This window comes from Cibotium barometz, chromosome 8 (genome assembly GCF_041138505.1).
Source record: "Cibotium barometz isolate CiBa-2024 chromosome 8, ASM4113850v1, whole genome shotgun sequence".
Taxonomy (NCBI): domain Eukaryota; kingdom Viridiplantae; phylum Streptophyta; class Polypodiopsida; order Cyatheales; family Cibotiaceae; genus Cibotium; species Cibotium barometz.
In genome coordinates this window covers 22,211,967-22,228,805 of record NC_141053.1, presented here as the reverse complement: position 1 = coordinate 22,228,805, position 16,839 = coordinate 22,211,967, and the positions used below count along the sequence as shown (strand labels likewise).

At 48.2% G+C, this 16,839-nt stretch overlaps 1 protein-coding gene across 4 annotated transcripts in view; it reads right to left on the bottom strand.

Moving 5' to 3' along the window:
* Positions 1-16,839, bottom strand: part of LOC147636044 (uncharacterized) — a 31,477-nt gene that overhangs the window by 3,226 nt on the left and 11,412 nt on the right. The window contains exons 2-6 of one of the 4 annotated variants that reach the window (XM_086801489.1): positions 8,177-8,308; positions 7,771-7,854; positions 7,594-7,686; positions 7,450-7,521; positions 7,199-7,371 (exon numbers count right to left, since the gene is read on the bottom strand). In XM_086801489.1, coding sequence (XP_086657615.1) covers positions 7,199-7,371; positions 7,450-7,521; positions 7,594-7,686; positions 7,771-7,854; positions 8,177-8,301 — 547 coding nt within the window. In that variant the 5' untranslated portion in view covers positions 8,302-8,308. Of the gene's footprint in view, positions 1-7,198; positions 7,372-7,449; positions 7,522-7,593; positions 7,690-7,770; positions 7,855-8,176; positions 8,309-16,839 lie in introns of all 4 variants that reach the window. The other 3 variants (XM_086801488.1, XM_086801492.1, XM_086801491.1) reach the window with 3 other exon arrangements.

Below are 16,839 nucleotides of genomic sequence, written 5' to 3'. Positions count from 1 at the left end.
TCGGTGCAAAGGTATCCTCGTAGTCGATGCCTGGCCGCTGAGCATAACCTTTAGCCACGAGTCTGGCTTTGTGTTTGTCCATCGACCCATCTGACGCATATGTGGTCTTAAAGACCCATTTGACACCAATGACTGACCGTTTCGACGGCCTCGTTACCAACTCCCATGTGTTGTTCTTCTCGATGGCATCAAGTTCAACCTGCATGGCTTTCCTCCAAGTATCCTGTGAAAGGGCTTCCTTACCGGAAGTGGGTTCCTTGTCCCGCATAATACAAGACATCAAAGCATAGTTTACATGAAGAAGCTCCACTGTATTGCTTTTGTCGCGAACTCTGTGCGATCTTCGAGGGCGTCCTCTGTGGTCCGCACGGAGGGTAGCTCCGTGACACCTGACTCCCAAAGGGTGTCCATCCACCACCTCGGTGCTCGAATAGATCGTGGAGCCTCCTGCTGTTGCGGGGGCTCTATTCCAGCTACGGGCTCAACCTCCTGTACTAACTGTGGTTGACCAACTGGAACAATGGTCTGGATCATACAATCTGTATCCCTTGGAAAGAGAATTATACCCCACAAATATAAGCTTGCGGGATTTGGAGTCAGGCTTCCCCCTCTGCTTCTTCGGAATATGTACATACACATCGCTCCCAAAAACACAGAAGTGGGAGACATCAAGTTTCCTGCCAAAGTATGCCTCAAACGGAGTCATATTAGGTACTGAAGTCGTTGGAGACCGGTTGAGGGTATGGACATCCGTTGCCACAGCCTCTCCCCAAAGTGGACGAGGAAGATCACGATGCTCTAGCATGGTCCTCGCCATCTCCACTACAGTCCTATTTTTGCGTTCTACAACTCCATTCTCTGAAGGCGATCCTGTATTGGCCAGTTCCCTCTTGATGCCATGATCTGCACAAAATCTCACGAAAACATTCGAAGAGAATTCACCCCCTTTGTCAACCTTGAGAGTCTTTACCTGCAATCCAGACTCTTTTTCCACCATCACGTGCCAATCCTTGAACCGTGCAAAAGCTTGGTCCTTCTGTGAAAGAAAGTAGACCCACGTGAATCTGGTACAGTCATCAACAAGCAGCATGAAATAGAGAGATCCTCCCAATGATGGTGTCTGTTGAGGTCCACACAAGTTAGTGTGAATCAACTCCAATGGTTTTGAAGCCCGCCTGGAAGCTTGCTTCGAAAAGGATTCCCTGTGCTGCTTACCATGTATGCAAGAACTGCAACGTCCTTGCCTGCTGCCAACATCTGGCAAGCCAACCACCATCTGGTTCCCGAAAAGCTCGCCGAAGTGCATCCACATTTAAGTGGCGAAAACGAAAGTGCCACAGATCTCCGACCTAAGAACCTCTCAATGAGGAGAGTGCAGAGAGCTTGTAGATACCATTCTCCACACCGCCTTCCCAAACAACCTGGCCAGTCTCATGGTCCCATAGAGCTCCAATAGTGGCCTTTCTCGCCACAATCATTGCAGGACCTCTCAACCTTCAGTTTCTCTCGATCTGTGTCAGGCTTCTTCTCAAAAGACTTCTCCGATGAAGCCTTCCCTTTGCCCTTGTTGTTATTCCGGCCCTTCGGCCGTTGCCCAATTAAGGCCTCCGAACCTCCGCTATGAGGAGGGTTCGTGAGTCCAAGACCATGGGCACAAGCTCCTCCCATGTAATGGTGCTGAACCTGCCACTAGTAAATCAAAGAGGAGTAGAAAGCGGAATACTGAGCAGGCAAGTGGGACAACAAAGTAATGGCCATATCTTCTTATGATATCTCCTTCCTAGTCTGGAGGACTTCCTGTTGAAGGGCCTGCAGCTTGTTAATGTGCTCCCGCATCGTCGACGACTTTGCACGGTTCATAACCTACATCTGTACTTCCAAGGAAATCCTCTTCATGGGCGATACCCTGTTATAAAGAGAAGCCAAGTGCTGCCATATGCCTCTGGCCAGTATCATATGCTTTACGTGATTGATTACTTGCGGTGTGCAGTTGAGAAAGATAAATGAACGGACCCTCGCGTTGACACGATCCCACATCTGTGCCTGTGCCTCGCGGTCCTTTCTGGTTGACTATAACTCCCCTTCCTCTGCTTGCAGCCTTGGAACTCCGATAACGATGAAATCAACAAGGTCATATGACTCCAGCACAGACTCCATCATAACCTTCCATATGCCGTAATTGTTCCCGTCCAACTGACGGTCCACTGGGAACGTGGGGAGTGTTGGGATCTTCACATGCTTCTCAGCCATCTCTAACAAATTTGCCATCGCGGGGATGTAACTGAAAAAGGGTGTGTGGGTGGGAAAAAAAAACTTTACACCTACAAGTGGCTGTCCAACTACTCAGCCTGCCTTCCTCTTGCTTCTTCTCTCTCCAACAGTCCCTAACAATCCACCAATCAGCAACGCAACAATCCCCCTCTTGCTCAGAAAACTCCCAAGATCTTTCAAGAGCCTAGGGCTCTGATACCATGTCAAAATACGCAGCGGAGATGATAACCAAATTTGAGACCACAAGAGCAAGTAGAGTGCAGAAAATAGACAGCACAAGAGAAGGAGAGAGATAGGCGTGTAACTCTGCTCTATATACACAAGATCCCAAAGTGTAAACAAGATGAATATGGCAAGGGGCTATGGGGCCATTTTAGAGCAGTCGGCTTGCTTCAGGGACAGCCGACAAGGCCTATATCTCCACGTCCTGCTGAAAACAGCCAGTCGGCCAGCTCACAGATGTAGTCGTGGACCTAAAGCATCAATCGGCCAAAAACTGTGTACTCCAACCACCACAGGGCAGCCACCCAAGCCATAGAAAAATTAGTTGGCCAACGATCGAAAGGCCGTAACACGCGCCAAGGGAAGGCTTCATCGGAGAAGTCTTCTGAGAAGAAGTCTGACGCTGACCGCGAGAAACTAAAGGCAGAGAGGACCTGTAATGACTCTGGCGAGAAAGGCCACTATTGGAGGCAGTGTCCCAAGCGGAAGACCGAGAAGGGCGAAGATTCCTCAGCAACAATCATGAAGACTCCGGCTTTTGTGCACTTGGAGGTGATGGACACCGATGTTTCATTTTCTTCAAGCAGGGAGGAGGTTGGAGGACTCGCCGCTACGGATACTCGGGAGTGGATTCTAGTCAGTGGTGCTTCCAGGCACATGACTCCTTCCCGTTCAGATTTACACAAGATCTCTGCAGGTATTCTGGTCACATTCTTACTAGGGATACATCCACTATCCCAGTTCACAGTGAGGGCCAGTTGGAGATAGTTCCCGATGGCAGAGGAGGGAAGCATTCCTCCCAGGTGTTGTATGTTCTGTCACTTGGTTTTCATCTATTGTCAGTGCATCAGGTTTGCAAGACTGGCGTACGGGTGGAGTTTGATGAGCATTTTGTTGCTCTACTGGACAAGGCAACAGGCCAGGTAGTGTGGGAAGGCGGAGTGGAGAATGGAGTTTACAAGCTTTCAGCACTCTCTCTCCCAGGTCCTCAGTTTTGTGATGAGTGGCAATCTGGTAATGGCCACTTAGGTGTGGATACTATCAAAATACACAGCGGAGATGATAACCAAATCTGAGACCACAAGAGCAAGTAGAGTGCAGAAAATAGACAGCACAAGAGAAGGAGAGAGATAGGCGTGTAACTCTGCTCTATATACACAAGATCCCGAAGTGTAAACAAGATGAATATGGCAAGGGGCTATGGGGCCATTTTATATGGCCCCAAGAGAGCATTCGGCTTGCTTCAGGGACAGCCGACAGGGCCTGTATCTCCACGACCTGCTGAAAACAGCCAGTCGGCCAACTGTATCAAGTGGGCCAGCTCACAAATGTAGTCGTGGACCTGAAGCATCAGTCGGCCAGCAATTGTGTACTCCAGCCACCACAGGGCAGCCACCCAAGCCATAGAAAAATAGGAAAAAATGGGAAAAAAATACGGGGAGTGAGGAAAAATGATAAAACACCTACAAGGGCAAGCACACCCACAACAGAGGCCCTGGTGTCTGATAAAGATAGGAGATGACTTCTAACACCCCCTCTCAACTCCTGGCTATGAAATCAACCCTAGGGAGCTGGAGTGCCGCCTGTGCGTAGCCTGAGGTAGAGACTTCGTGAAGAGGTCCGCCGCATTGTCCTCCGTCGAACAATAAAGTAGCAAGATGTCACCAGCCAAGATCTTCTCACGTACAAAGTGATACTGTATCTCTATGTGCTTGGTCCGAGCGTGGAAGACCGGGTTCCGAGCAATAGCTATACAACTCTGGTTATCACACTGGATGATTGTGCGCTCCTTCTGTGGAAACCCAATCTCGCCTTGCAGCCTCCGCAGCCACACAACCTCGCAAGCAGCACCACAAGCAGCCCGGTACTCTGCCTCTGTTGAAGATAGGGCAATAGTTGGCTGCCTCTTACTGCTCCTGAGCCGAGGGTAAAACTGTATCCTGGATCTCCTCCCCAATCTGAGTCACTCCAACCTTGGAGTCTGACTCCATCCCCTCCTGTGTAGAAGAGCCCTAGATCCTTCGTACTCTGCAGATACCGCAAGATCCGCAATCCTGCATCCCAATGAGACTTCAATGGCGTCTGCATAAAAGAGCTCAACAACCCCACGGAGAAGCTCAAGTCCAATCTGGTGTTCAGTAACCAAATCAATGAACCAACCAACTTCCGATACTGCGACGGAGGGTCGCTCCGTGACACCTGACTCCTGAAGGGTGTCCATCCACCACTTGGGTACTCGAACAGTTCGTGGAGCCTCCTGCTGTTGCGGGGACTCTATTCCAGCTACGGGCTCAACCTCCTGTACTGACTATGGTTGACCAACTGGAACAATGGTCTGGACACAATCTGTATCCCTTGGAAAGAGAATTATACCCCACAAATATAAGCTTGCGGGATTTGGAGTCAAGCTTCCCCCTCTACTTCTTCGGAATATGTACATACACATCGCTCCCAAAAACATGGAAGTGGGAGACATCAGGTTTCTTGCCAAAGTATGCCTCAAACGGAGTCATATTAGGTACTGAAGTCGTTGGAGACCGGTTGAGGGTATGGATAGCCGTTGCCACAGCCTCTCCCCAAAGTGGACGAGGAAGATCACGATGCTCCAGCATGGTCCTCGCCATCTCCACTACAGTCCTATTTTTGCGTTCTACAACTCCATTCTCTGAAGGCGATCCTGTATATGCCAGTTCCCTCATGATGCCATTGCACAAAATCTCACGAAAACATTCGAAGAGAATTCACCCCCTTTGTCAGCCCTGAGAGTTTTTACCTGCAATCCAGACTCTTTTTCCACCATCACGTGCCAATCCTTGAACCGTGCAAAAGCTTGGTTCTTCTGTGAAAGAAAGTAGACCCACATGAATCTGGTACAGTCATCAACAAGCAGCATGAAATAGAGAGATCCTCCCAATGATGGTGTCTGCTGAGGTCCACACAAGTCAGTGTGAATCAACTCCAATGGTTTTGAAGCCCGCCTCGAAGCCTACTTCGAAAAGGATTCCCTGTGCTCCTTACCACGTATGCAAGAACTACAACGTCCTTGCCTGCTGCCAACATCTGGCCGGCGACACACAGATCTTCGACATCACTTGCTCTCATTCATGCAGACTTATGTGGTCCTATGAGTACCGCGTCTTTGAGTAAGGCGTTGTACATGCTCGTGATAGTGGATGATTTTTCCAGATATACTTGGGTTTTCTTTATAAAGACCAAGGATGAGACTTTTCAGCACTTCTGTGATTGGAAAGCTGAGGTGGAAAAAGAGACTGGTCACTCGGTCAAGGCTCTCAGGACCGATGGAGGGGGTGAGTTCACATCCCAAGAGTTTCAGCAATATTGCAAGACACATGGCATTCGGAGACAGCTTACGACATCATATACTCCATCACAGAATGGAGTTGCCGAGAGGAAGAATAGGACCATTATGGAGATGGCCCGTGCTATGCTTGAGCATTCTTCATTACCTGCTCCCGCTGTTTCTGTTACACCTCCAGCTGAGGATACTCAGTCAGATGATGATGACCGTGCTCCTCCTCCGACGAGTTCGAGGCGAGGCCAATCATGGGCAGCCACTCATAAGGAGCACTTCGCAAAGGCATGTATTGTTTCAACCTCCAAAGTAGAGTTGCTTCAACTCGCACCTAACCTGAGATGATGCTAAAAAATGCTGAGAACAATTCAAATAAGGCGAAATGAATAACAAAATTTAAAAAAAAACATATGTTACAAAAGACCGACCACCTAATACAAACGATCAACCACCTGTGATGCTAGCACAAACAAAAAACCTGTAGTTGAACATCCGGACATGTAGATATTTGTGTTAGCGGTCATACCTGATGTGTCATGGCCATGTATTTAATGGGCTGGCCACCCTAAGTTAAGGGCGCCATTTAGGGTTACTTTGGTCATTTTTATTATTTTTCCACAATTATGAAGCCTTGTAGAATTGTAGGTGGGTCGAGCATGTTCATGGGGGGCCTATAAACAGGCCCCCACCCTCCTTGTAAATATTCATCTCTTGAATAGCCATTGCATTGTACAGTGAGCTTCTTCTCCTTCATGGCAATAACGCTAGTGCTTTCCCTCTCCAAGAATTAGATCTCCAACAGTCCAAAAGTCGGGCATCAAGTCACGGCTAGCAGCAGCAACAGGAATATTTAAATATTTAATACAATGTCCAAAAGTGCTAGTGCTTTCCCTCTCCAAGAATTAGATCTCCAACAGTCCAAAAGTCGGGCATCAAGTCACGGCTTGCAGCAGCAACAGGAATATTTAAATATTTAATAAAATGTCTTCACAACTTAATTACGCCATGCTGGATGTCAATTAAGAAAACCTGAAGGAATGAAGGCTAATCAAAGATTGACACCGGCATCACAGGAAGAAAACCACAAGCTCTCTCTGGCTCAAAGAAAGTCAGATACACAATGGATATGAGGAACACCCTCTATTGTCCTTACTTATCATATGCGGCCTTTTTTACAAAGGGCAATGCCATAGAAGCTGACAATTGTCTTGTATGCATAAGGCTTGACAATATCCGTATTCCGGCACCAAAAATTACATTTGAAACTCAGGAGGAACACATCTGACAAGGCGGAATGATAAGACTGCTTGCAACAACTGTATTGACAATGGCTTGCTTATATACAAATTCATTCCACATTCTGGCTCAGTTACATCTTGACTTCTCATCTACCTTTGCGCTTCTTCTCGTACAAGGGAGCTCCTTCTCCTCTCTGAAATTTGCGGTGCTCAAGTAGAGGCGTGATCAAATCTGTATTGCCAATCATCTTAGAGACCTCTTCGGCGCACTTTGAGATTACAGCGAATCTCTTTCTGCAGAACTCCGTCCACTCCTCTTCACATAACCTGAGGTGGCAGCGACTAGAAAACATGAACATAAAATCCCAATAATGTGAGCTACAAAATAAGGATTACAAAGCTTACATGGATGGGCAAAAACCAGGTCTGGACAGCTGTAAGTCTGCTAGTTGAGCTAGAAACTCATCATTCGACAAACTGAAGTAAAGAACCCAGTTCAGTTCAAGTTGAGAATGAGGCTATCATTGTTGCAAAGGGAGGGGAGAATACCTCGACCAATGAATGCCAGTTTCAATTTCATGGTCATCCTCATAATCCTCTCTAAATGCACCATAACCTGTGTCTCTTTGCGATACACGGGGACTTCTGAAGAAATGTCATTCAATTAGATGCATGAACATAAAATGCTTAAATGTGATGTCCTCAAAACAAGAGAATGAGAATCACCTAAGAGAGGGAACTTTGGAGCTGGACTCATCTCCCCCATACAGGCCAGGATTATAGCATGCCAAGACACAACTCCCAGAAGATCTACACGGAAGAGGCAGTAAGAGGATGGCTACAATGAGTTAGATCTGCTATTGAAACTTCAAAGAATTATTCATAAGCGACCAGCTTCTTGACTACATAAAAGGTTGCTCTCTCACCCCCACGCACGCACACACACGCACACACAACAGTCCCATAAAACTGCTAGAGAAAGGGATGTTGAGACTGGATTGTGTGCTGCCATTTACACATTGGCAAGCAAAGACGAGACAATTAAGCACATCTAGACAAGCAAGCACACAAAAAGAAGCTGAAGCCACAGATGCATCATGCAGGCAGAAAACCAAGAAAAGATAAAGCTTACCGCGGTAGCTTGAAGCAGGAGTTTCCCAATCGAAGATGGGGCCGATGAGCCATGGCATTCTCCTGCAAAGTCGGTATAACTTCTAACTTGCAATGACGAGGAAAGACGAGGCGATCGAGCGACATGATTCTTCTGCAACGTGCCAAGAAAAGAGAAGACACGATGAGAGAACAGGCGATGCAGACTGGCGCCCCGCAGGGTTCTTCACACTGGGCTCGTCCTTTCAAATTTTCCAAAAATATTTATATTTCTAAATTTTATTCACAGAGAAATTTCCTTCTCATTACACGAGGACACTTTCTTGCACGAGATTAATCCACGTCAGCACAAAGGTTTAAAAGTTAAATACTTAGAATACAAGGGCACAAAAAAGCAAAAACGCGGTTTACCTATTGAAGGCGTTCACATGGCGAAGACGGCAGGCTTCATTATGTGGTGCCTTGCAAAAAGTAGGTTCACAGTAGCTATAAAGAGAGTGAGAGGTATTAGTTTTTTAAACGCCTCAGAATCTCTCATGCTCATTCTCTCTCTGGCTTTTTTGGCCTGCCAGTCGGCAAAGAGTGCCTTAGGCTGGTGTCACACTGGGACACCCGACCATCATTTTGCTAAGGTGTCTGCAATCTCATTGGAGGCCTTCTCAAAGGGCTGTCACACTGGGACGGTGGCCAAGTCCCAGGATGTCCAGTTGGACGTCCATATCAAGCCCCACTTTTGAAGAAAGTGTGCCGGCCTAACCAAGCCGGCCATCTTTTGCAAAAAATGCCAACTTTCAATTTGATTGGTTGTTGAGAGCCCTTTTGTCAGATTTGGCAGCTTTTTGCCCATACGTCCACTGTCCCAATGTGACACCAAACTACTACCTCACATTTCACATCCACTTGACCAGGCGGCCATGAAGTGCCAGCTCAGTCCGTATGCGTTCCCTCAAGACTAAGCGACACGAGAATTAAAGAGGGGTTGGGGGACAAGGGGATCAATGGCCAGGAACTCATCAGGGGGAGGCTGATGCATTTTGGCCTGTTAGATGTAGACGCACTAAACATGGACAACGTTAAAAATTAAACTCGGACGCTAGTTGCCGGATTTTTTTTCAGGGTGGGGGACCATGTTTAATGTTATATGCATAAACATGGCCAGGCAAGCGCAATAGCGTGTTGGTTTGTGCATCTGCCTCTCAAGTAGCCTACCTGGGTTCAAATCCCACTTTGGGGGACATAGGCCAACTGCACTTTTGCTGAGCCATGTTTAGTGCCCGCCGTCGGCCATGTTTAGCGCTCGCCGTCGGCCATGTTTAGCACCCGCCGGCCAATGGCCCAAATGCATCATGCATCTGAGACCGTTGATCCCTTCTCCAAGCCCTCTTTAGTTCTCGTGTCACTTAGTGTCGAGGTTAGCGTTCGATTTCTACTTTTACCTTAGAGAAAATGATCATTGTGTGTTTTGTTGGTATTTTCCCAACCAGATTGTTGTGAGACAAGTTGAGGAAGGGACGTCCCTCGAAGATCTTATCGTTGAGGACACCTGTAAGATTGCAAGCGCTAAGACTTAAGGCAGAAATTGCTCGGGTGAGCTGAATGTGGGAACGCGAGATGGACAGCGGATTCTCACTTAGTGAAACATCTAAGTTCCTTTGTTTGACATCATTATTAGTAGGAGAGCGATTTCGTTTCTCTTCTCTCTGTGATTCCCTCACAATTTAGTATTCTCTCTCTCTCTTTCTCTCTCTCTCTCTCTCTCTCTCTCTCTCTCTCATTTCCTCACTGTTGATCCATCAAGATTTGGAAAATCTAATAGTTGTTTTGTCTTTGTAGTCTCCCTTACAATTGCTGCTACAGTTGGATCAAGAAAATACCTCGTTGGTATTATCAGACAGTTCGTGATTCTGGGTTACGTGAGCTTCCTTCTACTCCTCCGCCTGGTTCTCTTCAGCGTTCTTCCAGAGTTACAGGGAAACAAATTCATGAGGGCAACATGTTTGTTAATTATGCTCTTATGTCTACAATCATTAACGGTCCTTCTGATCCCACTTCTGTAGACGAGGCTCTTTCACATGAGCCTTGGCGTCATGCTATGCAGGCAGAGCTAGATGCTATCGAACGGAATGGCACTTGGATTTTGGTGCCTCGGCCTTTGCAACAGCGTAAGGTGATTGGTGTGCGTTGGATTTTCAAATCAAAGTTCCGAGCTGATGGCAGCTTGGACAAGCACAAGGCGAGGTTGGTTGCCAAGGGTTATGCTCAGCGCCCTGGTGTGTCGACTTCAATGAGACCTTCACTCCGACGGCCCGGATGACTACCATTCGCACCGTTCTTGCACTTGCAGGACATCATAGATGGCCCATTTTCCAGATGGACGTCAAGTCGGCTTTCCTGAATGGAGAGCTTACACAGGAGGTTTATATTGATCAGCCGCCAGGATTTGTTGTTCCGGGCAAAAAGGATCATGTGTACCGGCTGAAGAAGGCTTTATATGGTCTAAAGCAGGCTCCGCAGGCTTGGTACCAGCGGATTGATGAGTTTTTTCAGAAGCTCAGCCTGCGCCGTTCTCACACAAATTTGAACCTTTATATCCTCCTTGAGAGGGGGTTGATTGTTATCATTGTGGTCTATGTTGATGACCTCATCTTTACAGGTTCTTATTCTGTGCGGATCCGTTCTGTTATGGATGCTTTGGAGACAGAGTTTGAGATGACGAATCTTGGCCTCTTGCATTATTTTCTCGGCTTTGAGATTTGGCAGACCTCAAAGGGCATTTTCTTCTCTCAGCAGAAGTACACTCGGGAGATTCTCGACAGATTTCAAATGACTGGGTGCAAACCAGTATCTTCTCCTATGGTTATTGGTGAGAAGCTTTCTTCACTTGATGCTTCTCCAGGGATTGATCATGGACAATATCGGGTTCTCGTCGATTGTTTGGTATGATTGACCTACTCCCGATTGGACATATGCTTCGCAGTCAGTTTATTGAGTTCCTTCTCATCCAAACCCCATCAGCAGCATTGGCGGTGTGCTCTCAGAGTTCTTCGGTACTTGCGTGGCACTCTGGATTTTGGCATCTTTTATGGCCAAGCACACACTCTTGTTGGATGGTCTGACTCAGACTGGGCTGGAGATCCAAATACACGGCGTTCGACCACTGGTTGTGTTTTTTCACTTGGGTCTGGAGCCATTTCTTGGAGCAGTAAAAAGCAACCTACTGTGGCGCTTTCCTCTACCGAGGCGGAGTACCGTGCAGTTTGTTATGCTCCATGTGAGGCGATATGGTTGCGGAGATTATTGGAGGAGCTCGGCTGTCCTCCTACCGGATCTACTCTTCTTTGGTGTGACAATTTGAGTTGCATCGCCATTGCCAAGAACCCTCTGTTTCATGCTCGTACGAAACACATTGAGATTCAGTATCACTATGTTCGTGAACGGATTCTTGCAGGAGATTTGCATTTGGAGTATTGTCCTTCCGCGGAGAATGCTGCAGATTTGTTCACCAAGCCGGTTTCTCAGGCTTCCTTGGCTCCTCATCTTCGGATTCTCGGAGTTTGTTCATCTAGTGCTGAGAGGGGGTGTTAACATATTCATCCCCAGATTCTGCTCTTTTATGGTGCCCATTTGGTCCCTTTTGCTGCATGGCCCTTGCTTGTGGGCTGGCCACCCCTTTTTCTACTATTTTTTTGGGATTTTTCCCAACCTTTCTGGCATTTACTAGTCGGCCATGTCCAGTAGCTCCAGTCGACCTGTTTTGCAGCTCCAGTCGGCCTGCATTCCCTTACTATAAATAGTGCGTGCTGGCCTCTCTTTTCTCATTCAGTCTTGTACATATTTTGCTCCCTCACTTATGAGACTATCTGTGTCTCTTGCTTGGGACTGTTTTGCTTCAATATATTCAACATAGTTCTCTCCATATCTCTCTCTCTCTCTTGCACTCTCTGTTCAGCACATTCTAGTGCCACTTTGCTTCTGCTCTATGCACTCTTTCAGGAGTTACCCTCGATTTGGAAGGAACGTGAGGCACAGGCACAATTATGGGATCGTGTCAATGCCAAGGTCTGTTCTTTCATTTTCCTCAACTGCACACCGCAGGGTGGAACATGTTAGCACTCATCTCCTGTCTGTATATTTACACCAGGGCCTCTCTTGTGGGTGTGCCCACCCGGATTAGGTGTTTTCTGATTTTTCCCCTCTCCATATTTTTTTTCCTATTTTTACCAGGTGTGGGAGGCTGTTTTGTGGCTCCTAGATGATCCAGACACTGGCCGACTACTGGTCGGAGTGTTCTGTATGCTGGCCAACTGTCTCTGCCTCTCCCTAACCTTCCCTGAGTGCTAGCCGATAGAGGTCTGCTGGCCGACTGGAGGTGGGAGCAGGTCGTGAGCTTGTAGCTGTGCTGCTGCTATCGGCTGCTTTTTAGCCTGGCCGACTGGCTCTTAGGGGGATATAAAATGGCCCCTAGCCCCCACACATCGTTGTGTTCAGTTACCGGGGTTTTCTCTTGTGTATATAGTAGAGTTACACGCCTCTCTCTCTCCCTCTCTATTGCTGTGTTTTTCTACAGTGCACTTGCTCTTGTGTTTTCAGATTTTGTCTTCATCTCTGCTGCATATTCTGACATGGTATCAGAGCTCTAGGCTCTTGATAAATCTTGGGAACTGTGTGAGCAAGAGGGGGGCTGTTTTGTTGCTGATTGGTGGACTGTTTTGGACCGTTCGGGAAGAGGAGAAGCAAGAGGAAGGCTGGCTGATTTGCTGGACAGCCACTTGCAGGTTTAAGTTCTTCTCTTTGCCCACCCACCCACCCTTTTCAGTTACACCCCCGCAATGGCAGATTTACTTGAGATGGCTGAGAGGCACGTGAAGATCCCGACACTCCCCACGTTCCGAGTGGACCGTCAGTTGGACGGGAACAACTACGGCATATGGAAGGTAATGACGGAATCTGATTGTTGTTGGGTTCCACGGCCGGAGTTAGAGGAAGGGGAGTTACCCTTGATTTGGAAGGAACGTGAGGCACAGGCACAGTTATGGGATCGTGTCAATGCCAAGGTCCATTCTTTCATTTTCCTCAAGTGCACACCACAGGTAATCAATCATATCAAGCATATGACGCTAGCGAGAAGTATATGGCAACATTTGGCTTCTCTTTACAACAAGGTATCGCCCATGAAGAGGATCTCCTTGCAAGTTCAGATGCGGGCGATGAATCTTGCAAAGTCGTTGACGATGCGGGAGCACATCAACAAGCTGCAGGCTCTTCAGCGGAAGTTCTCCAGGCTGGAAAAGAGATATCGTTACACTAAAATGGTAAGCTTTTGAGTCATATTAACAAAATACGCCAATCAAAGAGTGAAGGCATTGACGGTTGAGGAGGATGCTATGGTTGAAGATGGCTTGAGCCTTGAGCAATGAGAGAGAGAGAGAGAGAGAACCTAGAGGCCTAGAGGCTTGGAAGTTGGAAGACTCAAGAGGCTTGAGGGAGAGAGAGAGAGAGAGAGAGAGAGAGAGAGAGAGAGAGAGAGACTAAGAGTCTAGATAGTAGAGAGTAGAGCCTTGTGTGAGGCTTGGAAGTTGGAAGTTACTAAGTTAGAAGAAGCTTGAGGGAGAGAGACTAGAGAGAGTAGATACACTCATAAGAGTGTAGCTTGAGGCTTGAAAGTTGAGAGAGAGAGTTGCTTGAACTTTGAAAACTCTAAGGGGTGTGTGTGTGCTTGTAGCCTTGTAGCCTTGTTCTTATATAGATATTAGATAGGCAAGAGAGAGAGGCAAGGGCAAGACTCGAGAGAGAGAGGCAAGGGCCAAGCCTCAAGGGCCAAGGCCCAAGGCCCCAAGGCTCAAGCCTAAAGGCCAAGACTCAAGGCAAGAGAGAGGCAAGGGCCAAGAGCCAAGGCCCAAGCCTCAAGGCCCAAGCCTCAAAGGCTCAAGGCCTCGCCAAACGGCTAGAAACGGCCAAGGCAAACGGCTAGAAATGGCCAAAAAAAACCAATCTGACTGCGCGCAACGGCTCCTAGCCGTCCCCGTTCCTATTGCCGTCCCCGTTGAGGGACGCCTCCAGGGGAACGTCCGACCGTCCCCTGCCGTCCCCGTTGCTGAACCGTCCCGACCCGGCGTCCCTCCGTTCCAACAGTCCGTCCCTTCCGTCCCCTATGACTATGGCGGCGAGTAAGTCTCCTCATCTCTCTCCTCGACTCCTGCTCTGTGATGGCTCCCAAGGCTCTCTGTATGCAAAGCCGTGAGTATAGGGCTCTGCATTCGTCATCGTACCATCTGTTCTGGGGCATAGTCCCAGATCTCGCAGGCTCTCCTGAGTGGACACGATGTGGGAAGCTCTGTATTGCAGCCATGTGTAGGAGTGATGCCAGCTGGGCTGTAATGGTATCCATAGGTGCCAGGGGATCCATGAGTAGGAGCCCATGCTCTACTCTGCCAGTGTATATGTCTGCCATGTCATGTGTGAAGTAGATGGTAGTGTGTGGCGTCAGTATGTGGGGGACTGGTGATACTGGTGATCATGTATGATCTGCCCCAATAGAACGAGGTGGGATGGAGAATGAGGTGACAAGCTGTGATGCCTCCAAAGATCCCATAATGTAGTCCACCACCGTGCCTCCGGTCCGTGTATGACCCCCATGTGGGAAGCATGTCAGCCCTCCTGATCCCAGCCACTGTAGCATCCCGTTATAAATAACGAGACGATGCCTGGCTCCCAACTCTAGTAAGTGGTCCCCATATTGTCCTCTGTCTGGTCCAGTGTCCTCTGATGCCCGACTAGCCCCTATCTCCTCTGGATCCACATAGTCATCATAGTCATACACCTCACACTGTCTGCTCTGTGTGTGGGCATTGAAGTCACCAGTAAGAAATACTTCCCCTAGTGTAGAATAATGTTGCAGCCCGCTTGCGTGGTAGAGAGGGGGTCGCCTGCAGGCTGCCCGATAGCTTAGGAGAGAGAGAGTCACCTGTTGCAGCCCTCTTGCGTGAAAGAGAGAAGCTCAAAGCGATGGAGTCGTCCCTGTTGGCAGCCCGCTTGTGTGGCAGAGAGAGAGGCGCCAAGCGATGGTGTCGGAACCACGTACAGCTGGCCGACCCACCCTTTGCATGGGGGGCGGCCAGTTCGAAGGCTCCCAAGGGGGGGTAGGTAGGTGGCCATGCACCCACCCCCACACACCATTAAGGGAGGGCCTCTCCCCACCATAGCCCAAGTGTGGGTGCCCATAATGGGTGCCCACCCTACAAAAGGACACCATAAAATATTGAGGAGGCCGCCCACTCATTAATGAGTGTGAACCTGCAACCTTATAAAAAACAAAGGTTAGAAATAATGCTATAAAATAAACAAATGCAATAAACTTACCACCTATTCACACGCAACAAAACTCGTCAGAAGACAAAGCAAACTTCACGACTCACTGGCAAGCGTCCCCGCTCGGTAAGTGGCACGTCACGCAAGCAAACACAAGAATACAAGTCACGTGAAAACAGTTCCAGGCGTGCAAACATGAATGCATGTGAAAACAGTTCCAGGCGTGCAAACATGAATGCATGTGCGATCAGTATCATGGACATATCTCCCGTTCATGGAACAAGTACTAGACATTCCTGTCGGGCACAGTGATGGCACGACAGAAAGTATAAATCCCGGTCTTCCTATGGAGTGACAGTCCCATAGGTAAGACATAGATCCAGGCACGAGCCTCCCTATGGAGTGACAGTCCCATAGACAAGACACGGCACAAATACTGGCTCTTCCATGGCGTGACAATCCCATCGATAGAACGCAGTCCAGGTCATACACGGGTGGCACCAATCTGGCTCCCGTCCATACAACACCATCCTGCTAACACACAGGTGGCACCAGTCTGGCTCCCATCCATTTTATGCAAAATACTGGCCCCTTCACATGAGACACTGCCAAGTGAACAAGACACAAATCTGGAGATGGACCAAATGGTCGGCCAATTGGTGACATCCCCCCGGGCTTCTAAAGAGTTGTCCTCAACTAAAAAGCCTCAAGATATGCCTGCAAACTGTGGGTAGTCAACAAAATAATCCTCACTTACCCACTTTGCATCAATGGGCAAATAATTCTTGAACTTCACAAGGTATCTCCTGGAAAGCTTTCCTGCAGGTAGCCTTCTCTCCTTGTGAAAGACAAGCTGCTCTAGCTGGAGGATCTCCTCAAGCTCATCAATCTCTGGCGGATCTTCCGTCACTCACAGGCTCGTCAGGATCTGGCCCAACATACTTCCGTCACAGGCTCGTCAGGATCTGGCCTGACATACTTCCGCAAAAGACTCACATGAAAAGCATTGTGAATCTTCCAATGACTAGGTAAAGCAAGCCTGTATGACACTTCATTGATTCTTTGAATCACCTTGAAGGGTCCATAATACCGAGTAGAAAGCTTAGGATATGATCCTTCTCGTCTTGGCCTCTTCCGAAGCCTAGCTTTCTCAAATTTCAGCAATACCCAATCACCTTCTTTGACTTGCATGTCCCTTCTATGCTTGTCAGCAGCCATTTTATGCTTATCTTGTGACCTTGAAAGGGCTGTCCGCACCTGAGCAAAGGCTACATCCAAGTCACGCACATACTCATCAGCTGCAAAAATCTCATCCTTTGTACGAAGGATGGGTGGCAAGACCACTCTTCCATAAATAATCTCAAACGGAGCCTTTCC